Below are 26,668 nucleotides of genomic sequence, written 5' to 3'. Positions count from 1 at the left end.
ACGTCGATCAGCTGTTGAATCCAGCGAAGTCGATCAGCTGTTGAATCCAGCGAACGACCATCCATACGAGTTCAAATTAAGCCAGGTTTTGACTTAATGTAATGACTTATCCATTAATGATATCCATTTTATATCTTAAAGCCACTGGGGGGCGAACGGAAGAACTTGTTCGGACGTGTGTTCCACAAACATTTCACTGTCCAATGCGCTGTCTTTCTTTCGATCCGTTGATCCATTTATTCCGTTTGCACATTAACACCATAACAGAATACAGGATACTTGACAGGATAATATAACACTTTGAAACTCCAAGCTTACACGCTGGCTGACACGCCACATTGACACTACACCTTGACATGGTCAACAACTGTTAGCTTCCCGTCCACACACACCTGATTCTCATCACCAGGCACTTACCTACGTATATGCCCTTTCTGCCAATGTTCCACACTGTGTTCAATGTCCGAACTGCATATATAAATTCACCTTGTGTTACCCTCAAAAACAAAAGAAAACAACAAAACCACATTATGGCTCCAACAGTTAGCTTGCTAAGGAGAGGTAGAAAGGCATATAAACAAATTAACATTACTTTTTAATACTGCGGTTGCTGTATGATCCATGCCCGGATATGTGGCATCCCTTCCATCTTCATCCATGGCATAGTTAATCTAGATGACTTGCAGAGGCTCAGACTTGACAATGACAACAGGAGAAAAGCTAGCCACCACAGTGCTAGCTGCATATCTTACGCGCTCTTAACAGACCCTCTTCGCGCTTTCCCATGGGAAGGTACCATTTCATAAAGAGGGGTGATCTAAATATTATAAATATTGAGAATATGATTAACTGATAGAGTCACGATTGAAAATTCATACATCTATTTAAAAATCCACCTCCCTCCACAGGTTATTTACGTAGACGTTATTATGGTATATATATATTTTAAAAAGTGAATTCACAGGCCTCCCCTATGTAGCTAGATAATGTGTTAACGGTACGTCAGTAAATAGATAGATGGATAGATACTTTATTCATCCCACAAGGGGAAATTTGTTTGTTACAGCAGCAAAAAATATACTAAAGCAATTAAAGTAACAGAGTAAAAAATAAAAGTATAAAGTATAAAAATGCACAATATATATATAGCAGAGTAAAAATATTAAATATAAAAAATGCATAGTATATACAATGAAATAGTATGGTATTATTAACTAAGCTAAAATAACCAGTAGTGCAATTATACACTGTTGTTTGTTTGCTGTGGTTAATCTTTGCACTATATGTGAACATAAGTTTCACAGTCTTTCTTCCAATCTTTTCATGGACTGCAGTGGGAACGTTTTACTTGCGTTTGGTTTTAGTAAAGTTCAAGATGCTTTGGCGGTGCGTTATCTGCTGCGTTTTTATTACTTTGTCATTGAAACTGTTATTGATCGACAGTATTTACGTGGAAAATTGAGACTTCCTAGGTTTCAATGAAGTAAACCATGCTGTATCAGTCAAATGGTTTGTGATAAATGGTAATAAATACATAACTCAGAAGTCCATGATCCTTGCCAAAGTACTGAATGGTAATATGCCAGAATTTGGACTAGTGAAAAACATATTTCTTGTTGATTCTAGGCTTTATTGTTTGAAATATCAACATATATATATATATATATATGAAAAGACTTTAAAGCTTTTAAAGCAATCTTGTACTTTGAACTAGTAAGGTCAAATTAAGGACTAACGTCCTGAAGTGTTTGTACAGTGCATTCGTGATTGCACTGTGTACCTAAATACAGTAAATCATCTGAATCTTGGTATAATACTGGTTGTGTTTATTGGAGGTTGTTTTAAATGTCTATTAGATCAAATGTATTAAGAGTCCATTTAGATGTACAGAATTATCACATGGCATTTCTGCTTATGTTCATAACCACATGGTCTTGGCCAGATGAATGTAATGATGAATATATAGTAATATCAGTGGCGGGCCGTGCATTTTATACCTGGGCCTTCACTGCTGTCCTGCAGCTGAAACACAGCTACGGTTATTATTTGTTTCGTGTAAAAATTAAGCCAACACCTGTAGATACACTATCTGCAGAGAATACGCCGAGACTGCGTCTCCTCTCTGCTCTGACTGCAGCTGGGACTGGTGCGCGAGGCTTCTGTGAGAGTACCCGCCTGTGAGTGCTTTGGGGGGGCTCAGGGCAGCACCCGCTGCTCGTTCACGACAGTAACTGCAGAACGTACGTGCTTTCACGTCAGAGTCAAAACACCAGAAAAGTCTCCAACAACACCAGAACAAGTCGCTAGATTTGTCACTAGTAGCTTTTGACAGAAAAAGTGGCCATGAGGGTTTGGAAAGGTGCCAGATTTAGCGAGAAAGTCGCCAAGTTGCCAACACTGGCACCTGCTAAATATGTCCCCAGAGCAACACTGGACGTAACAATGGTTCCTATCACATATTAAACCAAACAAAAATCCATCTTCATAAAAACAAGTTGTACAAATAATAATATACAAACAAGCATATTAAAGCTATTGCAGATGTAAAAACAAATGCATTTAACTTACCAGAGCTGCTGTTCACTATTTAAAGACAAACTCCATCCTTCTTTCTTTGTTAACAAAGAGTTTAATCTCACGGTTGTTCAGTACATCCGTGCATTTTAGTTCCAGTAAGAAGTCCGTCTCGATTCATGGATGCCAGTGAAGACAGTCGAGCCTCCCCAGTTGTATTTCTTGAATACGTTTTAATGCGTTTGAGGCTGAAAATGTCACCGGGATTGTCACCGCCCAACATGTCACGCTAGCCCACCGACCAATCACGTACTTGTAGGCCAGCTAGCAGGCTCTGGCACGTCAAAGAATACGCCCAACATGTCAAACTAAAGATCTGATTGGTTGAAGACTATGACAATCAACAATATCGTCCCCATTCACTTAAACTGCACATGGATTCACTTGTGAGTCTGCAGGCCTCTGCCTCTGTTCTTACCTAGAGACACAGAGGTGAAATCTGATTGGATAAAAGCTCTACTTAAAACAAGCTGCACTGGAAGCAGAGCAAATGAGGAAGACAGTAGCTGTGCAATGAGAAAATAAGATAATGGGAAAAATATTTTTATAAATTATAATACATGTAGTGTATTTAAGAAAAATTATTAAATTATAAAATAGATATAACTTTGTGATTCTGTTTAGGCCAGCAGAGAAGGCTTTGCAGGCCCTGACGGCCCACCACTGAGTAATAGAATACCTGGATGTAAAGAATTAGCTGAATACATGAATATTAGTGATTAGCTGAATTATATATTAATCGAGTTATCTTTGACTGGAAATAATGGATAAGAGGAAACGGTGAGCAGCAAAACAGCCATTAAGTCAACACGCCACCACCAGTTATATGCATGTATCAAGAATGTGGGCAGGCATGATTACGGAAGAATTAATAAAAAAAAGCTTAACGATGCAATAACAGTGGATTATGATAGCAGGCAACAAAATGAAAATAATAGCAGTCGCAAAAACTCCAACATCAGTTAAATCATGACTTATGAGGGAGGCACACTTGAAAGAAGTATGGGCAGAGCCTGAACAATCAATATATCTATACTTATTGTACAGAGCAGGTCAAGACGGAACTCTATACGGACCTTACATGAGATTGCCTCACGATGCTGCTGCTGCAATAAATTAAATTAATTTTAACTAATCACCCAGTGCTGCAACGTATGTGATTCCACTAACAGATTCCCAATGCTGCTGCAACAAATGTGATTCCACTAACAGATGCCCAATGCTGCTGCTGCAACGTATGTAATTCCGCTAACAGATCCCCTGTGCTGCTGCATTGAATGCGATACCACATGACATAATAAAGTTACCAACATGTGAGGTCACAAGGACTATGATGCAATGACTGGGGTTATGATAGGTCTAAATGCAATATATGTAGATAACCTTTATTTAACTAAGAAGACATACTGAGATTAAACCTCTTCTACGGTGAGACCCAGAAGTTGTCCTGTTGGACACATTAGACCATGATGCAGTGTAGGAGGTTGTGTTAGACCATGATACATTGACAGTGACCCACTTACCAGAGTACGACAGATAGGAGGAATTGGCAGAAAGCTATAAATAGTAGGTATCTAGAAGAACGCAATGAATAACAAATTAATGAATAAGTAGAATACATCAACAGGAGGCCATCTTGCGATGGAATCATGCCAAATCAGGCCGAGGTGTAAAGTAGGCTGGGCTAATGACCCACTCCCCACTTCTTACCCACCTACTCCTGACTGCCGTGCTCGGACTGCACACATCTTTGAGGGAGAGAAAGAGGGGATGACATTCAGCCAAGGGCCCTGATTCAATTTGAACCAGAGCTGCTGAGGTAGGAGACTCAGCCTTGGTGCATGGGGTGCTCTACCATGTGAGCGATCTGGGTGCCCCAGTTTTTTTTTGTGATCCTACAATACACCTGAAAAGATTTGTGACTGAATATTGTGACACTTTTACTGTGAGAAATCTGACAACAGACAGACATCCAGACAGACAGGCAGACAGTATAAAATTAAAAAAATCTTTAAAGATCGAAATGATTGTGACCAAAAAGACGTGAATGTAATGTCGAGGTCAGCTATGACCAGAAAAACATGTTATCGAGGAGAACAGTGAGCAGCGACGTAGCTGCGAAGCAAAAACTCCACCAGCAGTTATATGCATATGCAGCGAGCACTTTTACTACCATGTGAAAGCTTACGATGATGACTTGTGTGGCAGCTAACTGCGTGATGCTATCGCATAAATCGTGAAAAGGAATGCTTGCATTGAGAAATTCTGACAAATGATTTACTCATGAATGTGAGCCGTTTGTGTTTCCGTTGCTTGCCCCAGACATGAAAGCTTCCGGGGAGGCAACTCACACGATGCAGATTATATCAAATCTGGAGTAGAGGGAGGCCAGAGTCTGAGAAGCACTGACTGTGATATCCTTCAAAAGCCCACCGATCGAGACGAGCCGCAAGAATACACCGGTACACCATGGAAGAGTTGCCAGTATGGCAACTGAGCATGCTTATTGTGGTTTGTGATGAGGTCAGTAATGGCCAGGGCACTTTGCTTGAATGTGGACGGCATGATCCTTCTTACAGACTTCATGAGCTGCGCTGCTGTGGATAACTTCTGAGCATACTGTAGGACTGTAGGAGCCGCATTTAAGGAAAAACCCAACTTTAGGAGTTTTTGCCACTACAAGGACTTCCAGCCCAGGATCAGGGCCTGTGTCCCGTGTGAAACCAGAAGTAAACATGGCATTTTTTTTATTATTCATTCATTCATTTATTTGTTTGTTTATTTTTTACCTGGTTGACTATAAGACCCTAACCCAACCAATGCCATGTCATTGTTGTGTTCCTTTGGAGTGAGCTTGCATGAGAAAAAGGTACAGGTATGAAGCTTCTGGTCAGAAGGCTATGGCAGTGGCTGTTCCATTGAAAAATGGAGCCTGTGCACCAGTCAATATGTGGATTATGAATGTTACAGATTTGTGGTGATTACATAACATGCCCCAATGTTCTGTATCAGAATATCATAGTGGTCAATCGAGAGCACTTGTGTTTATGGGTTGGGGAAGGGACTCCTGCTGAATGGGTGCCAGGTGGTAGGTTAGAAATGTCTGTAGTTCCAACATGGGCATGGAGCACGGGGTGAAATTGCCTTTTGGAGAGTGACAGGTGAGCCTCTCCTTTTACTCGAAAGGTTTGCTACTCTGGTCGCAAATTGCAGCAGTTCCCCTGCAGACGGCGCTGTTGTTCTGCTGTGGTGAGCCTGGTACTGGCAAGTTGCTTAGGCTCTACCGGTTTAGGTGCATTCGAAAAAGGAACCAACGAGTAAAAACAAAACGATGATGGGTCCTTTTGCCTGGTTGTCAGGGCTCTCTCTCCTCCGCTAGGTCTGAAATTAAAAGAGAGTTAGTATCACGGAAACCAGGCAGAATGAATGAGAGTGAGAGATCAAGAAGGACTCATGACAAAAATACTTAAAATAATAAATGTCACACATTATCTTTATCTTCAGTCCATACAGCAATAACAAATGCTTCACAGTAGCAGTTATAGTTGTTGACTTTTTATCAATAAACACAAAAAAGGGTGTTAAAAATATGTATTAATTGTTTACATACAGCTTTTAATGGCTTAATGCAGTTGTTAAAATCAAGTGTTACTGTCATGTCTTAATACTGTGAGTACCTCAAATGGCATTCCAATCTCCTCCATTGTATTGGGTTGGTGGCAGATATATCAAAGCTGGACCAATACAACCAAACGCATCTGCATGGATAGATACTCACTCTTAGTAAGTAAGAAAAATATGATTTATATAATTTCCCCTGTGAAAATACTCCTAGCGTCATTATTAAGTGTTTTTTCCCCATCTTGTCACTTTGTATCATCATCACAGGGGATACTGAATGCATGTTCATGGTTTCAGTCTATAAATACAGAAATCAATAAATCATTCAAATGTGAGTGGTAGACATGAACAGGAGAGAGGCAGAAGTGTTTCTATTTACCTGCTGTCCCTTTAAGTGTGTGTGTGTGTGTGTGCGTGTGTGCGTGTGTCATTGGCGCAGACGAGCAGCAGGTACAGTTGGCTGGGGGCTGGGGGATTCCTGCAACACTGAGTCACATGGGCTGATCATTATCTCGCGCAAACACACAACACACACACACACTCTCTCTCTCACACACGCACACACACACACACATTCACACAGAGCAGGGATCAGGGTATTGTATGATTGCACAAGCACTTCCCCCTCCCCCAGACCTCTCTGTCTCTCTCCCTCCCTCTCTCTCTCTCTCTCTCTCTGTCACACACCCACACATAAACACTCACACTCAGTAGAGAGAGTGTCGTTGCAGAGCTACATTCGGGAAATAAGAGGTAGGAGGTCACAGAGAGAGGAGTGTATTCCTTTTCAAACTGCTGAAATTTGTATGCCTCCTTCCATTATTTAGTCAGCACCGGTGCTCTCCTTCTACAGACCTTCTATTTATCACTGCTGTATCCCGGTGTGTGTGTGTGTGAGCCATTACCGCTGCTTATCACAGGGACCCTCGGACCATAATGGATATCTATTCTAGGACGCTGTCACCGTGGGAGCAGAGAGTGTGCTGGGAGGAGAGCAGCTTGGATTCCACTCTCATGTTTGGGCTCTGAACACTCCTCCTCTGTGTTGCTGTCTTTTATCCTGCAGGTTGAATGAACTCTCTCAGGCTGTAATTGTTGTTTTTCTCATGCAGTAGTTGTAGCCATGCCCTGGATCATGGATTCTGTTTCTCTGATTCTTTCGAGGAGGTTTTCACACATTCATTTTTCTCCTCACAGATGAGAAGGAGGACACGGTGCTAGGAAGTTTGCCATTGCTTAGTTTCCGGATCAAAGGAGTGGAGCCTTCGGATAACATCACCCGCAAGTTTGCCTTTAAGGTCAGTAACATCCTGGCGCAGAGACACAGGGTACTGGGAGGTCTATGTGTTATTGCATTTCATGCTGGGGTGCTGGGGAACATAATGAGTGCATATGACTTTCAATGCTCATACGTTAGTGGAAAACAATGGGTTCTATGTAGGAACACATTGGGTCATTTAAGAGTGTAAGAGATGTTCCAAAACAGTGGTTTTGAAAGGCTGTTGGCTGTAGGTTTTCATGAGTACAAGTCTTAAAGAACCATTGCTGCAACCATTGAAAACTGCTCTTTGTGCAATATTAATACTCATTGCAAAAGCAGGATTTACTGATGTTTGAACTTGTTCCTTGATTCCATCGCTGTGGCTTAGTTAAGGGTGTTGGTTTGGTTTTGGTTGATTGATAGAAGCTGACTGGCTTCATGCCTGAGTCACATGATGTTATTTATGACAGTTGAAGAGCCCCATGGGAACTAGAGTCTCTCAGTCCCATCAGAGTGAAGGACTGATGGTTTCATGTTCAGTTGGGGAGGCTACATTAAATGTGGACGTCCATTAATCGGGTTTTAATGTTTGATCAGATTCTCATTCCCTTATTTTTGATCAGATATTGCTTTTTGTTGATGTTATGTATATAACGTTGCTAATTGTTTTAATTTCCCACAAACAATGCACCAGAACCATCCCCTTGCATTGGAAACCCTGTAAGGTTCATCATATTGGTTATTGGTGTGGATCGAACATTCAGTCTCTCTTTGCCTATTTTTGAGCTCTAACGAAGTTGAGTTGTTTGGAAGAAGTGGACAACAAGCTGCTTGAGTAAACAGTCATCATCAACAGTTTGACTGATGCAGGTTTTTATCATGCCTTCCATTGACAACCAATTTAGTAGCATCATATCCGTGATGTCCAAGATGGACAGCACCTACAAGACCATGTCCCAGTGTAAAAAACATAATTGTAGTCTAAAGGCACAGTGGGACTTCTCTGCAAGGTTTATGTTTGGTGGGAGGCAATGACAATCAAGGACCAAAAACATATTCATTGTATAATTGCTCCTCCTAACAAACAGATCAAGGCTGTGTTTCCTCAGATCCTCAGGAATCACATCCGCAGCTCTGACAGTTGGGGACAAACAGCTCCAGAGGAGCAACAGCATACCAGCTAACAGAGCTGTTAGTCAGAGCTGAATAAAGATGAGACGATGAGGATGTAATGTAGGTTAGCTGGATCTGAAACTGCTGAGTAAAGCTTTATATAAGTTGGAAAGTTAGCCTTGTTTCCCCTTCAGCATCAGCATGTAACACACACACACACACAGTGACAGCTCTCTGTCTCCATCTCTCTCTTCTATCTCCTCCTCTCCCTGTGCCTCTTCTCTTCCTGCACTCACTGTTTGTCGTTATCAGTTTTATTCACTTTTCAGAACATTTAGTCCTTTCTGTTGTTCTCTTTCTTTGCATGCCCAGTACAAGCTCTGGTGCAAAGTCCAGGGCATGTACCCACTGTGTGTGTACACACACACACACACACACACACACACACACACACACACACACACACACACAGACACACACACACACACCTTGAGTGGAGATAGACTAAGCAAATATACTCTTTGACAGCTTGCCAAGGATTAAGGATTAAGGTGCTAATGAACTGACTGGACACTCTGTTTCCTTTCCAATCTTACTGTAGAGTTAATATTGAAAAACTTCAATGTCTAATATTAAAATGAGTAATCATGGTGTTGCAAATACAGCACAGTTAAAAGACTACATTTATCTTCAAGAGTAACGCTATAAATATATTGGAAACAAATAAATATAGAGATAGGAAAGTAAACATAAAAGATTATGACAAGGCCTTTGAATCAAAGTTCTTCTTCTGAAGTGGTTTTGAAGGCTGAGTGATAGAGACAGCGTGGTCAGAGTCAAATCATCTGGATGTTATTTCTAGGGAGACTGGGCTGGGTAGGTTGACAGAGCCCTGCTTCCAGTCTCAATGCTAAGCTAAGGTAACCACATCCACTATGTAATTAATCTATTGTGAAACTCTGGCCGACATTGAGGTGTTCATCAGACAGCCTGCATCTGTTGCCCATCACCGACTGCGACAGTTTTGTACATATTTTCAGTTGATGTGGAACTTGGCCCTCTTCAGATCCCGCTGGTCTGGGAGCAGTGCAACAGAGCTGTTTGTTTAGCTGTTGACTCTGACTTTGACTGCGAGGACACCATCAGCTTGCCACACTGTGGTGACCTGCTTGATCTTATTGGTCAATTTGAATTGTTTATGTGATCTTTGGATTAGTCATTGCTTGGTATTTATACTATGCTTCTCTAACAGGAGATTGGTATATTGTTGTCCCCTTTACTCGTTCTTCTGCTCTCTTGTTGCTGCTCTTTTGTCGGCTGTTTGTTAATTGGTGGATTATCATGCTGCCATCAGTTCTCTCTCTCTATAAGGGTCTGTCTACGTTACGGTAAATTTGAATTTGGGAATTTCAGATTGTGTTTAAAACTGATTAATGAGTGTGTGTCACTCTAAGAGACCCACATACACCTGTTTTTCTCTTTCTTTTGGAGTGTGTGTGTGTGGGGGGGTTTAAGGGGATCATCATCTGAAAAGCCTGGAACCTGAAGATCGATTTGAGATGCACTTAAGTAGTGTGTGTCAAGTTGTTCTAGTCATAGAGCAGAAATGAAATTGAATAATAAATTATAATATATAATAATTATTGCAATAATAAAATAAAATAAATTGTGAAACTAAAAAGGGGCTTAGAACACTGTGATGGAAGTCTATGATGCCTTCCCCATGCTCCATCATGTCTCCTAAATTACTCACCTTTGGTGCAAATTCCTACCATTTTTTTGCCACTTGAGAATTCATAAAAATTATCAAAAATACCACATTAAGACACCCAGACCTTGAAGAACACCATAGAAAAAGGCGGTCTGCGATTTCAAAACTTTCCACATTTGCAGATTTCTGTCAGATTTGTGTTTTTCGTCGGTTGGATGGTGAACACTTCTGTGGAAACTGCTCAGAAATCCCCTTATTGTCAATATACCGAGAACAAACCCTGAATGCACTAGGTCTGTAGTTTGTGGTTGGAATGTTTCATGACTGTGATCATCCTAGACACATTACACAGTAACGTCAAGTTTTGAAAAATAGTCTCACTACAATCAAATGGCTGCTAGTCACACCCAATGTATGCAGGTCTGTTCATGCAGAAATCATTTTTAGAATAGGCAAAAATAACATATTTATACTGCATGAAAACAACTGCATGTTTTTTCACCAAAACTGCATTTGATTAGCGTGGTGTAGAAGTGGCCCTGTCTAGAGAGGAGACTTTTGGGTCGGATAGAATTCAGTTTCCTTCTGATATCTTGAAGTGAGTGTGAGAAGTCTGGAGCATTATTCAGCCCCGTCCTAGCCAAGCTAGCATGACATGGTACCAATGGATTCATCAGGTCGTCAAGTTTCACTTGATACCAATCTTCATTCTTTAAGACTAGCCCGCTACAGCTGCTTAAAGACAGTTTTGCTAGCCAGGTCTTAAAGCAACGTAGGTTAGAAAAACTGTATTTTAAGAGAAGTCATTTGGAACTCTTATGTATCGTTAACAGAGAATAGGACACAAAAGTAAACTGCACATGATCTTTTTTCACATGAAATTCATGTTTTTGCTGGGTTCATGAAAATGTGAGACTTGAAACAGGGTCACATACCAGACACAAGAGTCTGCGATAGTGAAATGTACTCAAGTCCAGTTTGATAGAGATCAATAACAGATCTGTTTGAAGACTCTGAAAAGTTAGGATTTGCCAATCCAGAGCCCTGCCGGTCATTGCATTGCAATGTCTCAAAAGTTGAGCTCTTTTCTAAACAGTACACCATAATGTAGTGCACCTCTTTAATCTGTATGGAGTCAACACATCAGGTGTTTGTGCTGCAGTAGTGAGCTGTTACAGATTTTAGTTAAGACTAGGCCACCATCAGAGGCAGTTGGTGTCAGCTTAGCAAGGAGACGAGGACCACACGTGAAGGAATCATAGCAGCTGACAATTCATACTGAACGTATGTACAGAACAGATTTCATAGTGACGGCTGGTTGAAACGTGTATGCTGGCCAGCTGAAGCCAAGTGTGTGTTTTGTCTCCTTCAGGGTGTCATAGAGGTGGGGCTCAGACTCTCTGTGGTCCTGTCCCAGCATGCCTCCTTCAAAGCTGTCTGGTGATTCTTGTCCAACCACTTCTGTTTACGACCCTGATGCAATCTGTCTAAATCTACAGTATGAACTTGACTTTTTATGAGATGGCTTATCGGAGATACATTTTTGTCTAAACTGCACACAGATGTAACTCAATTTGCAACATCATTCAACAAAGGAGTTGTTACAGCTTGGGTAAGCAGCTTTCTGGGTTTTGGCTGTAGTCTTCTGGCCGAAATAAAAACAACTTTTCCAAATAGAAAACAAGTCATATTTGATCCAAGCTTCTCTTTTTGTCAGTTCACGTATGATTTGGTTTTTTTTCCAATCGCAATGTACTACTACAATGTTTGTTCTCTAATTTGAAGGTGTCATGTTTGTTTCTAGAAACAGCCATGTGTACTTAATGATGAACACAGTATATTACAACCCGTGTCATAGCTATCATTCCTTTCAATAATAACAAGGACCCCATTCACAAATATCTCCGAAAGTTTTTCCTTAAATTCGTTTTTGAGGAAGGTCCTCAGAAAAGTTTAAAAATGCAGAATAGTTCATACTTGTACTCTGTAATGACTTCCATTGTCCTTGCTGGCTCCAAGCTGCAAAGCATCATGAGGACAGCTCTTGGTAGCCTAAAGTGTCCCAAGGGTCACACTCTGCAAATATATCCACATGGTCCTGGAAGACATGCTCCGTCCTCAGGGTCCATTCTGCAAGCCTAGGCTGCAAAAATAGGCCTATAAATAACATGATCAATCACTAACATACTGGATGACATGGTTTTCCAATTAGCATAACTGATGAGTTCCTTACTTATAGGGAAGTTAGGTGATTAGCCTACCAGAGCTAGTCAGTGATTCAAACCTGTTCAGATCACATTTGTTGTACATGTATTTATTTGTTTATTTTTTCAGTTTGAAACTGTTGATAATTAGATTATTGTCTGAAAAAACTACCTTTGGTCTGAGTGAAGAGAGGAGTAATTTGATCACAAAATGTATTATAACTAATCCTTTATTATGAATTCTGTTTGAATGGAGTTAAAGTGAAGTCCCAGTAGATCCTCTGTGATCCAGGCACTTCTGTCTAAACTGGAATGGTTTTGTTTTTAAATGTTGGAATGGAACTCACATTCACTGGGGCGGTTTGCAGCCGAGTGTGAAGCGGCGGGGATGAGAGTTAGCACCTCCAAATCTGAGGCCATGGTGCTCTGCCGGAAACCGGTGGATTGCTCCCTCCAGGTGGGGACGGAGTGCCTACCTCAAGCGAAGGAGTTCAAGTATCTCGGGGTCTTGTTCACGAGTGAGGGTAAGATGGAGCGGGAGATCGACAGACGGATCGGTGCGGCTGCAGCAGTAAAGCAGGCGCTGCACCGGACCGTCTTGGTGAAGAGGGAGCTGAGCCGGAAGGCAAAGCTCTCAATTTACCACTCGGTCTACGTTCCTACCCTCACCTATGGTCACGAACTCTGGGTCGTGACCGAAAGGACAAGGTCGCGGCTACAAGTGGCCGAAATGAGCTTCCTCGGTAGGGTGGCCGGGCTCAGCCTTAGAGATAGGGTAAGGAGCTCGGTCATCAGGAGGGAGCTTGGAGTCGAGCCGCTACTCCTTCGCGTCGAAAGGAGTCAGCTGAGGTGGTTCGGGCATCTAATTAGGATGCCTCCTGGACGCCTCCCACTGGAGGTTTTCCAGGCACGTCCAACTGGGAAGAGACCCCGGGGAAGACCCAGAACACGCTGGAGGGATTACATCTCCCAGCTGGCCTGGGAACGCCTCGGGATCCCCCAGAATGAGCTGGAACATGTTGCCGGTGAGAGGGAGGTCTGGGTCAGCCTGCTTGGCCTGTTGCCACCGCGACCCGACCCCGGATAAGCGGAGGAAAATGGATGGATGGATGGAATGAAACTCGTTCGTTTCATTTGGCTAAACTTCTATCCATCAACAAAAGTCTGCAGCCACACTAGTGGCTGAGCTTAGACTAAGTGCTAATGTCAGCAGGCTCACAATGACATGCTAACATGCTGATGTTTAGCAGGGAATATTTACTATGTTCACCATTTTATTTGAGCGTGTTAGCAGGTTCATATTTTCTAATGCTAATTAGACCTTAATACAAGCTAGGCGGCTGATGGGAATGTCATTTCTGGAGGTATCTGGTCATAAACCAAAGTATCAGAGGATCACCGAAGTGGTTGCAATTCACACTTAGGATGTGTGCACCAAATTTAATTAGCATGGCTGAGAACAACTTCATACTAAACAACTCTGTTGTTACAGAAAGGTGCAGAAAGTTCTGAAAATAAATTCACAATCAGATTATCTTTCATCCCGATCACTCTGACTGGATCTGTATCTTTGCAGGACAAGTGTCTCCGACAAGAATCCAGACCTGCCTTTAATCTTGTTTTATTAAATAACATCAAGCTCATCCAGGGTCAGAGAGCTGTCCGAACCTGTTGTACCTGCAGCTTTACTACCTGACTCTGTAGAGGTGTGGCCGTAGTCAAGAGACATTCAGTAGGAAGAGTCTTCTCTGTCCAACGGAAGGAGTGTGTGTGTGTGTGTGTGTGTGTGTGTGTGTGTGTGTGTTTGACTGTGGCACAACAGCCAGAGTCATAGGGTTACACCTATGGGTGTGTATGTGTGGTGTGCATGTGCTGTGGAGCTTAGCCTCACCCTTTCTGAAAGCAAACAGTTCAACAGAACTATCAGATAGCTGTGAAAAGACAAGTGTTCATTCCTTTGGGGCTGTTGTGCTACTTTCTCTCCGTTCCTGTGTTCATGACTGAAGCAACATTCCTAAGTGTCCACTGCTAGTCGATCCTCTAAACACAGGACTGGGGAATACTCAAGGTGCAAGGACACCGGAGTAAATGGAGTGCCCCATCAATCAGTAAATGCAATATGAAACTCATAAATATATGACAACTCTATGTCTTAACCGAATAGGTGGAAGCTCGAAGAATAATTTATAACATTCAATTTCAAATTCTAAATCAACATCGAATGCTGTGTAGTTCCTTTATTTTTCCATGTCTGTTCATTGTGTTTAAAGCTGGTATTTCTGCACAGTGGCAGGTCAAGATCAGGCTACACTAATATTAGCATTGTAGTATTGTTTAGAATTAAACTCCAGTGGTGACTGAATAGGAGTTTTTCAGACTCCTGTGATGCAAACATTTAATTTCAAAACTCAAAGTTTATTTAAAGAAAGATGGATTCATTGTGACGTCATTGACTCATTCCAAAAAACACACACGCACACACACACACACGCACACACACACACGCACACACGCACACACACACACACACACACGCACACACACGCACACACGCACACACACACACACACACACACACACACATTAATGATAAATCCAATCAATCTCATAACACAATATCCCACCTAACCCGTTGTCCTCCTGTGTCTGGTGGCCATTCCTTTGACGGTCTGGTGCCTGCCCAGCTGCCACTGCCACCCTCGTCCCCCCCCCCCCCCAACGATATCGTGTAGTTTTTGTGTATTTATGTGTAAATCGACACCCCTCACTCACCCATTGACCGGATCACTCATAAAAGGGACACACACACACGCACACACACACACACACACACACACACAAACATCCATCTATATACATTTAGCTGGACTTCCGTTTCTCACTCTTCAAACCTATGTTATTCTCCTCAGTTCGCATATATATTCATGTACTTGTCTGCAGTTGTTTTGTACTCACTTTTGTAGACAATAAAAAAAGACAAAAAAGGAGACGGGGCTAGACTATTCCACAAGTGTTTATAGAACTCAGTTATTCATATATAAAGGTGCAGGGGTGCTGACGCCACTCAGGGCTGGGGTAATGGTAGTGCTTGTGTAAATATTTAAGGGAGCGACAGTGAGAAATCTAAGTCATGCTACTCAGAGAACCACGTTTACGTAAGTAACCTAAAGTTCTGGCAAAAGGTGTGTTCAGACTAAATGCAAAGTGTAGACGTGGCAGCGTCAATAGCTCAAGTTTAAGTTAACAGATGACTGCTGAATTGATGAGGAAAGGTTTAACAACACTGATTGAAATGACTGTTATACAACATTCATGTATGAGTCAGCATAGTTGTTGTTGCAGTAGGTACTGCATGCTGCTTTTTGATTGCTGACTTTCATCAGTGTATATGTTAAAATCCTTGACACCTTCCCAGTCAATAAAACAACTGACCTGTATACATCCGCAAGTTGGTAAAAAAGAGGTGATGCTCAGCACTGGGATCCGAGGGTGTAGTTACTCGGCACATTCCACACGGAGGTTAGACGAGGTAGATATGTTTGAGGCTGTGTTAATCTAGCGTGTGTACTTTCAAGATGATGAGATAAACGAGTTTGTGCCTGCCTGCAAGCTTCCCAGTTGCAAGACTAACCATGTTTTTTTATCCCCTGCCATTACGTGATCAAGTGCAGTGTTCATTTTTAAGGTGTCATTTGTACGCCATGTAGTCTGTACTGACTGCAGTGTACATGCATCCTCGGGAAAATGCTACGCTCTGACTAAGTGACGTAGTATAAAATGTGGCAGGACGGAAGATGGATGGGTCAAACAAACACAGGACTTGCAACCAGGAGGCCGGTGTCCCAAAGTGTTGTGTTTTTCAAGCTAGTGACGTGCTTTCCTTTTACGTTTCTGCACTTATTTAACTTGACCTTTTTTGAAGTTATTTTAAGTAAAACCATGTTTTATCTAGTGCTGGGCAAGTTAACGCGTTATTATCGCATTCATTAATTAACGCCGACAATTATATTATCGCGCGTTAACGCAGTTTTTTTAATATTATTAAGCGGACATTTTTAACACAAGAACCGGGCAGCGAGATGTGAACAGCTGTGTTTGTGTGCCGTTATTTCCTGCTGCTGCTGCTGTTATTGCACTTTTGTTCAGTACAACTTTTGTGGAGTACTTTTAAAATAAAAGTGCGCAATACACCACTTTTGAATTAATTATTGAACTTTGAGCATAATGCGATTAATCGCGCTTAAAATTGTAATCGTTGCCCAGCACTAGTTTTTTCTAAACCTAACAAAGTGGTTTTGACACCTAAACCTAACATCCTTTTAGACTTGTCTTGTGTCACATCGTTATCCCAAAACAATCGCTAACAATGACACACAGAAATCTCATGCTATTTATCTGTCTTACCGTGAGAATATCATAGTGTTCAATGTCATGAATGTTCAGTGACATCCTGGCGACAGATGACACAGAGTGCTGTGTGTGTGTGTGTGTGTGTGTGTGTGAGTGTGTATGTGTGTGTGTGTGTGTGCGTGAGCGTGTATGTGAGTGTATGTTTGTGTGTACACTTTGAGTACCTGACTAGTCCAACATGCCCTCAGATCATCAGGAAATGCATCCCTCTCAGTCCTGTCAAGCAACACACACACACACACACACACATTTCCTTTGACCAAACACTTATGATACGGACCAGGACAGTGCAGCACACCTGACAGCGCACACACATATCTAGCAGCTGAACAGGAAGCTTTTGAGAGTCTTAATGGAAGGTGAGCTGGAGAAAAGTATTTACCATACACTTTCCAAAAAAATAGATTTGACATTTCAAAGCATCTTGAACACATTATGTCCTTCTCTTCTTCCTCCGTTGTTCAAGCCCTGTCTTTTAATTCCTTCTTTTCTCACTGTAAGTATATGTTCTTTGCTTATTTTTTCTGTTTTTCCTTCATTTCCTCCTTTTGTTCATCTTTTCGTCCTTATTTTCTACCTTACACTTCTTCTCTTTTGCTCCATTGCTCCCTCCCTTTTCAGTTTTTTTGTTTCTTATTATAATTATAATCTGATCGTCTCTTCCTATTACTTGGTTTTCTGTGTGTTTTTTTTTGTTTTTCCATCTTTCCTTCCTTCCTCCCTCCTCTTATCTCAACGGCCTTCTGTACTTTGTCTTCCTTTTTGTTGAAATAATATTTAAGACAACAAAATGTAATAGATCATAGCCAACAGAAGAGAAGTGTAAGAGATAATGCTGATATATGTCACCATTCCTCTCTCCTGCATTCATTCTTCTCCTTCTGACTACCTGAATGAATGAACAAAGGAAGGACAAAGGAGGGAGGCTGCACACACACACACACACACACACACACTTCCCATAGACCCACCTCTGTTGCTAGGTTACTGCTGCTTCTTACTAAAGAGCCATTTCAGCCAATTGCATCACCTTGCATCACTGCTGGAGGAGGAGCCTCAGAGTGCTCCAGCGTGGAAGGAAGTGACTCCTGTTTATCAGTGACATCATTTCCTCTTGCTGTCATATGGCAGTATGCTCCTCCTCCTACACACACACACAGGTTATCTTCAGTCAGTGCTGCTGCACTCAGCGGGTCGAAGACACAACCAATTTGTTGACAAAGTGACGGCATCGCTGACACACACACACACACATTCGATTTTTGAACTATGAAGACAATAAACTCTGTAGCAAAAGAGAACTGAGTGCATAAACAGTAAATAATTCCATATTTTAGTCTCATACAGGAGAAGGCTCTTAGGATGAACCCATATACTTCCTGGTTTAAGGAATACAAACTGGAGGCGATCAAACGTCAATGGACCACATCTAGAGAGCAGGTCATCAGGACACTTACAGGATCCCAATAATAAAATAATAGCAAAATACAGAAAGTGAGGTTGCATCAAGGGTGTAATTCCCAATACTTTTGAGCCTGGTTTGTAGGAAATTGGGCTGTAGCATAGACACTTTGGCTGTAGAATGGATATGACTGGGTAGAGAGGGTCATTCAGTACATTTACTAGAGACCCACAAACTTTTTGTAGTATTTTCTTCCACTACATTTATCTGATGTCTGACGTTTCAGAACTAGGCTTTAAGTACAAAGCAAACACTGAGCTCATACCCAGTCTTTCAGGAAGAATAATCATCTTCCAACAGTTTGAAGCTCAGATAATTGTTTTTATATAACATTGGCATTTTAATCTCAGGTCTTTTGTAGAGGCTTTTAGTCACTTTTAGCCAAAGCTAATGCTTACTAAATGTCAGTGAATGTGTCTTTGTCCAGCTTGCAGCATGCTTGTGCTGCCCTCTTGTGATATATACTGTATATGAAATGTATTTGGCTTACATATTACATAATGATATGGCATCGTTGGTGCATTTATTCCTGTACAACTGTGATTGTTATTAGTTTGTTATATTTCATATTTTTGCATTTCTGTATCAATTGGGTCACAGCAGCTTTGTTTTAGACATACAAGGGTTTCCACTCATTAGTGACCAATGTACACGTAGTATCCACAGGGACATGTCTGCTCATGTCTTTTTCAACTGTTGTTGTTCATGTTCTAAAGCCTGCTCATGTAGTTTGTATGTAATGCCAGATAGTTCGAGGCTACAAATGTTCCTAGTGTTTCGGCTCTAACACCATGCTAACCAGCATTGACCTGTCATCCCACTTATTGTCTAATCTTCCTCCCACCTCTGTCCACCCTGTGAGGTCTGCTGGCCCATCGTTGTCTCCTTTTATGTTAGAAGGTAGTAGGTTTACAATTGATATGTCTTTCATTCTTTTCATTAACTGCCCTGTCTTTAAGAATGCACCATTACAGCTCCAGTACTGCATGACTGTTGGATATATAAGGATTCATGTTTGGGTTATTTAGTTAGTGTCTGCATGTCCAATCTGCTGTTCAGAGGTACACCCTGTCATTTTGTTATTGCAACCAGTACTACCACTGCAAACACCATAATGTTTAAAACTCAACTGTCAACTAGCCGGAGTTTCAAAAGGTGATCTGGGAGGATATATCAGGATTTAAGGAGTACTGTTTGGAACTGTAACAGAATCAGTGAGTGTATCTTTAATACAAACAGTTGACCAGGGAAATGTGCATGGATATAATTAAAGGATAATTCTGGTTAACACTAGTTTTGTCCATTCATTTTATTAGTAACAGCAATATTGTACTCACCAGGGTAATTGCTGGGATCTGGGAACACGGTGGCATTGCTTAGAAAGAAGCATGAGCAGTCAGAAGTCACACAGCTTGGAAACAAACCCTGCAGTTCTACAGTTTATTACCATGAATCACTAATCTGTATAGCATACAACACCTGTTAGTCCTTACACCTTCAAACTGTCTATTGCAGGCATTCATCACAATTTAGACACACACATCCTATTTGAACTTTGATCCATTTTACTTACTTTACAGTAGTTGTGCATTCATTGAGTACACCTGACATGTCACTTACAATCTTTCACATGACTAAATAGTCCAAATAAAGTGGTTTACAAATAATAATAAACCAGAATTACCTTGACATCTTTAATATCATGCCTCTTCATTGCATGAGCAGATCAAGTTTCTGGCATAGAGGTGATGGGATGTTGAGAATGCTAATAACTTGATTGATGGGTCTAAGACTGCTACTCATGCATTGCATCTCTGTTTTGTCTCCCTCTGCAGGTGAGGTTGGAGAAGGAGGAGGGTGAGGACGGGGAGTTGAAGGGTCCTGTTGTGTTTTGCATGCAGGTGCAGCACGCTGGGACCAGGACATACTACTTTAGCGCAGACAGCCATGAGGAACAGGAAGAATGGATTAGAGCCATGAGCGAAGCTGCAGAGGTCGACATTCAGCTAACACAGAGGTGCCGTTCTCAAACTCATACACACATGGACAATCTATTTGATTGGGCCTGTCCAAAATGGCCAGCCATGGCAGTATTGTATTGGCTAGTATGGGCTATTCATATCTTAAAGGTACTATGCATTCAATTTAGATCATTTGGTGGTTTCTGGTGGTGCTATCAGGAATGACTCTGTAATGGGCAACAATGCACTCAGTATGAGAGTTGTTTTATGGTATTTACACCAGCATTATGTCTTCCGTTCATCATACGTCCACATCTCAAAATATGTTTAACAAGCAACTGATTTATTATCAGTTACAAAGCTGAACAACTGTGAAGGGCTACTTGAAAAATATTTGTTTTCATACTTTTTTTTCATGCCCAAAAATAAAATGATAAAAACAGCAAATTGTTAACAGTGAATAGCATGTCACAAACTTCAGAACAAATGTATCTAGCCATTTAGCTCTGTAGCATGGTGCACACGCTGCCAATGGTAATGAACCCATGTAAACCAACCAAAACTATATTTCCTTTGTGTATTAGAAAGTGAGCCATAAGTAACAGTATGCAGTGGACAGAACTCTAACCTAGGCCATGCTTGAGAACTGGCTCAGATCAAGCACTGCTGAAGATGCTAATTAGTCCAGCTTTACCTGCCAGTTATTAGAAGTGCTTTTGCCTCTTGGCTCTGTGTTGTGCTGATGATGAAGGAAGATTCAGTCATCAAAACTGTCCAATGACCAAATTACCTACTTAACTTCATGTTTACTCATACAACAGTGTGAACACCAACCAGATCAAAGATAGTAAGCAACAATGGATCATTTTGTTTCTTGGTCGGAAGCTGGTTAAAAAGAGAAATTAACAAAACTGTTGGCCTGATGTTGAGATGTTCTGGTATTAAAACAAATGTCTGCTTCTGTAATCATTTTGGAACAAAACTGCCTATCTATCCTCATGCCTTTTTTTTCCCTCCGCATTTCATAGAATGAACACCATAGCGGCTCTCAACCACACCATGGTGACCAAGGCACCTAACCAACAAACACAGCAGCCTCTTCATACACAAACACACAATGACACTGACAGTGAAATTACCCCCAACCCTAAGATCAATGGGGTCAACAGCCTTGAGACACCCACACCCTCTACCCCCTGCTCCGATCAAGTGGGAAAAAATAATGATGGAAGACGAGGAGAAAGTGGAGGAGAAGGTGAAGATGAAGGGGGAGGACCTGCTCCTGACAACACCTCTCACCTAAGTCACCATCCAAATGGTTGGGGCAAATATGGCCCTCGCAACACCATGCCCCCCAACAGCAATAGCAAACCCCCTCCATCCAGGAGTCACAGTCAACATTGTGCCCCCCAGGGACACCCAGAGGTGGGTGTTGGCCCATCAAATGACCACAGGGAGCAGCAGGATAACGTGGTGCTAAGGAGAGGCTTTGTGCCCAGAACGGCTCCAGAGAGGGTGGCCCAGAGGAAGACCTCCATGGTCCAGTTGCAACAGTGGGTCAACCAGCGGCGGGTCATGACCTCCCAGGAAGACATCAACAGGTAGATCAGTGGAGAAGAGGAGAAATATGACACACGTCTCTCTTTTCACATCTTTTTCAATGTGGTATCTGCATTTAGTTTAAGGATGATGCTTAGGTGGTCATGGGGATACTGTAACAACACTGGTTTGATCATTTCAGTAGGTGCGTGTAGGTAACCCCCTCATTAGTGTTCATTATATTCGTAGTATGCAGTAACATTGAGAAATGTTATCAAAGCCCTGCACCTCCACTGCCTAAGACCCAGAAACCTATTTCCAGCAAGTTCAAATTCCTTGTGTGGAGTATTTGGTTAGTAAAGTGGCTTAACAAACGAGTGTAAAGTGTATATTTATTCAGGGTGAAAGGAGTTATAGATTATAATAAAAAGGTCTTATCAAGGTCAAGTGTGTGTTATAATACAGACTCCCTGACATGCATCATTTCATTCTTTAATTTAGCTTTGCCTTCATCAACAAAATAAATAAGCTACACTGTGTATATATAAATATATATATGTGTGTGTATATATATATATATATTTTTTATTATTCACTGGTTTAATACCCTCTATTTTCATGACTTCCAGCCCATCTTGTTACTACCCAGTGAACCGCGGGTTCTCGGGTGACTGCTATGGCTACCCAGGTGGCCCCACGTATGTGGAAGAGTACCCCCTGTACCCACCAGGGGTGCGACCTGACAGTATCTGCTCTGTCTCTGGTGTGGGGGCATACGACCGACGCTGGACTGTTGACGAGAAGCGTCACTCACTGAGAGACCGACCCCATCAGCTGTATGAACCTCCAATGCCCAGGGACCAATGGGGCCCAACGTACTATGGTGGAATGGAAACATCCATGAGACGTCTGTCCATCCAACCACGCTCCAGGTCTGTGCCCAGGTCACCATCGTCATCATCAGGAGGACCCTACTCACCGGTGCCACCCAACTTTGCCTCGCCGGCTCGATCCCCATCTGCCCGCTTTGATCGGTTTCCAGGGAGGATAAGGGACGACGTGATCTATGCTGATCCATCCGTCTACAGCCTGAGGAGATCCCTCAGCTCACCAAAGGTAAAACGATAAGCATTTGTGTTTATAGAATTACAACAACAGACTACAACACAAAAACAGACCACAACTCCCTTATTCAGAGTTTTTGTTCTAAAATGTGTGACACTTAGGGGATCAGAATTTCAGGGAAAAAAGCTTTTTTCCTATGTTTGCAATGATAATTATACTGAATGTAGGTTTTGATTTTCGGAAAGTAAATTAAATTAAATGTGTCAACGATGCTTAAATTAAAACAGACCTAAAAAGACATAAATAACCATTTGCTGTACAAAAAGATTTTGTCTGCAAAATGAAATAAAGAATGAGATTAATGTTTAGTTTTCATATTCATGTTTTTACTCACACAGGCTCTCCCCTCTTCTGGGTAATACTCTCCTCCTATCACAAGAACGCATTCACCTACTCAAAGTTAGCTTTTGCATAGTCGACCAATCAGGAAATGCCTACCCTATTACATGCGAACCCCACAGTATTAAAGGCATCACAACCTGCTGTCTACTTTACTTTTTCTCTTCACCGAACAGCAATTTCCCACGGTTAAAATCGCAGCTCCAAGAATCTAGTCAGTGCCTGTCATGTCCCGGCCTCATTGCTGCGACAGATCTTCACAATACCTGCTTCGAGCGCCTCAGCGCAGACCACGCAGAGAGCAGTGTTCAGCCTGTCCAGCCCGCCCGGTCCCTGCTGAGACACCAGCTCTGTCTGCATAGGATGATGATGTAAGGTGGTAGATTACCAATAACTGCAAATGTTTATTAGGCCTCTCTGCAAGAGAAGGCCAACCAACCTTATCATATGGGAAACAATAGTGAGAATAATATATATAGATAACACTTTAGAATAACTACACGCTATGAAGCATTAGTTAAGAATAAGTAAACACTTAATTCATCATTTATAAAGCATTGTTCCTACATTAACACTCATTAGTATGCAATTCATAACAACGGTTATAAATGTTTTATTCTTGATTAATAAGCTCGTCTACCAAGTGTTTCGTGATTGTGTTTTCATACATTATAAATGATGGATTCCCCATTTGTAAATGAAGTATTATATATTTTACAAACCAATTATTGAGGAGTTGTAGATGATTCATAATATAATTTATAAAGTGTTAGTAAATGATTAAGAACTTATTTAGATGTACATTATTCATGCATTTATATATATAATGATTTAGATATGCACTAATGGTTAGGGACTATGTTAATATATGCTTTATAAACGCATATTAATACTGCAATTCATGATTAATTCAGGTAGTTACTAGTCGTTAGTAAAGTATTTTGCATGACCTCATTTAAAGTGAGGACTATCTATGCCTTATAAAGCATTTATAAATGACATTGTGCCTCAAAACCCAGCAAAGTATCAGTTATCTTCTCAACAGAAAAGGCAAATAGACACAACACAAAGTGATCAAGAACATATCAATATGTATTACAAGATGCAAACAATGTACTCATAAATACATACCTCTCAGGCATTGTAAACAATTCATGTAAAAAAACAAACAAAGAGATTCTCCTTCAGGAGAACATGGCTGGATATAAAACGTTCACATTCACTGCACTCATTTGAACAGATAAATGGACATCTAACATTGTCGTTATTATTTAACAGCTAGTTAGCCAACTGTCTTCTGGATCGCTCTATTTACAACGGAGGTGACACCGTGGCGTGCGCCGTCTAAGGACCTCTAGTTAGTGACTTGCCAGCTGGAAGGCTATCTATATACTCATCCTCCATAATGTGTACGTTCCAGCAAACTAAGAAACATGCTGATGGGCATTGGAGGACCGTCAGCAGTCATTCTTTCTTGCCCGGGTCCGCGCGCCTTTTCAACTAAAGTCGGCGTTTTCCATAGCGTAAGTGCACTTCCGTATCAGTTCCTGAGCGAAACGTTCGTCCCACGTTGATGACGTATTAAACGGGCTTTTCCTTTGTCCCACATTGATGACGTTTTGAAAGCGGGATTTCTCATTTCGCGGTTGCAAACAATGAGCAGATTCGCCACCTGCCATCGGGACATGCAACTGAAGAAAAGTGCGAACAGTGGAGATCAATATGCTTGGTTAAAATGAATAGTTAAATAAGTAAATGTAAACTAATATGCAAAGCTCCTGGCTAGCTCTAGTTGTACATTTACAAATGTTTTGTATCCAGCCATGTTCTCCTGAAGGAGAATCTGTTTGTTTAGGTTTTTTTACATGAAGAAATGTCTGAGAGGTAACTTATGTATTTAACATTACATTGTTTGCATCTTGTAATAAATATTGATATGTTCTTGATCACTTTGTGTTGTGTCTATTTGCCTTTTCTGTTGAGAAGATAACTGAGACTTTTGTGGGTTTTGAGGCACTGATGGCCTTTCAATGTCATTTTATAGACGAGCTTATTAATCAAGAATAAAACATTTATAACTGTTGTTATAAATTGCATACTAATGAGTGTTAATTTAGGAACAATGCTTTATAAATGATTAATTAAGTGTTTACTCATACTTAACTAATGCTTCAAAGCGTGTAGTTATTATAAAGTGTTTCCTATATATATATATATGCTATAACCATATTTATCTTACGCCACTCTAACAACTTTAATTCATTCTTGCCTCCATTCCTCCCTTTCTTCTTTCTTTTCCTTGCCTTCCCTCTCTTCTTTAGTATGACTACCCTGGTGACAGGAGGTCCTTAAACCAAGGATTATACCACTACAACTACCCTGTATCCCCTTCCATCCACAATAAAATGGTATGTGCCGCTAATGTCCTGTAAACATATCCTTCTACTGGATTAGATGCATAGTCATACATAGTCCTGGGTGGTAGGCACAGTCTACAGTAATTATGGCACTTAATGCAGTGGTATGTGTAGCTTTTCTTTGGTCTTTATTCTGCACATCTGTCCTCTGTATACATGTACTAACCATGTACTCATCACGCTCTGGACCTTTTCTATCCTCTACCCCTCTCTGCTGTCCTATCTCTAACACGGTACTGGGACCGCTCTTGTGTGCAAATGTGCATGAGTCTGCTTGTGTGTAAATTTATATATAAGATAAGAGAAAGATGACTTAATGGCAGACAGAACCAACCACCCTGGGCTCCACCAATGTCCCTCATGATCAATGGAATGTAAGGCTTCCAAGCAATCCCATGAAGTTCTGTAAGCATCAAGCCGCTTGATTAAAGATGAAATGTGACAGCATATATAGCGTTGCATGTTCAATTATGCTGGGGTAAAAAAACATTGTCATTTACATTACATTACAGTCATTTAGCAGACGCTTTTATCCAAAGCGACTTACAATTCAGTCTATCACATTTCTACACCGTAGGCACAGCTACGGGAGCAATTTTGGGGTTAAGTGTCTTGCTCAAGGACACATCGACATGCGACTAGCGGAGCCAGAGCCGGGGTTCGAACCGCCAACCCTCTGATTGAAAGACGGCCCTGCTATCCAATTAGCCACAATCGCCCATTTCTTTCCACATTCAACGGAAATTTCATACGTAGATCACAAAACACCAACTAATCCATCTCGATGACAACTGATCAAACTCCAATCTGCTGAGCAAGATTTAGTAAGACTGATGGAGCCCAAGAAAATTTAGCAACGACAACTTGAGATTCGATTATTTCTTTTTTAGTAAATAAAACCCAAGAACACTGAAATGAATTGGTTTTAGTC

General features: G+C 41.3%; 1 protein-coding gene across 1 annotated transcript in view; it reads left to right on the top strand.

Moving 5' to 3' along the window:
- The first annotated feature begins 3,337 nt into the window (after positions 1-3,337).
- plekha6 (pleckstrin homology domain containing, family A member 6) overlaps positions 3,338-26,668 on the top strand; it is a 55,938-nt gene continuing 32,607 nt past the window's right edge. Inside the window, exons 1-8 of the mRNA XM_076096735.1 lie at positions 3,338-3,354; positions 4,897-5,058; positions 6,830-6,948; positions 7,393-7,493; positions 20,192-20,373; positions 21,346-21,918; positions 22,486-22,972; positions 25,642-25,728. Coding sequence (XP_075952850.1) covers positions 3,338-3,354; positions 4,897-5,058; positions 6,830-6,948; positions 7,393-7,493; positions 20,192-20,373; positions 21,346-21,918; positions 22,486-22,972; positions 25,642-25,728 — 1,728 coding nt within the window. The remainder of the gene's footprint in view (positions 3,355-4,896; positions 5,059-6,829; positions 6,949-7,392; positions 7,494-20,191; positions 20,374-21,345; positions 21,919-22,485; positions 22,973-25,641; positions 25,729-26,668) is intronic.

Source organism: Anarhichas minor, unplaced genomic scaffold (genome assembly GCF_050575085.1).
Source record: "Anarhichas minor isolate MPS153535 unplaced genomic scaffold, ASM5057508v1 ptg000023l, whole genome shotgun sequence".
NCBI classification, from domain to species: Eukaryota; Metazoa; Chordata; class Actinopteri; order Perciformes; family Anarhichadidae; genus Anarhichas; species Anarhichas minor.
The sequence above is the reverse complement of the archived record's forward strand: the minus strand, read 5'-3'. Positions and strand labels throughout refer to the sequence as shown.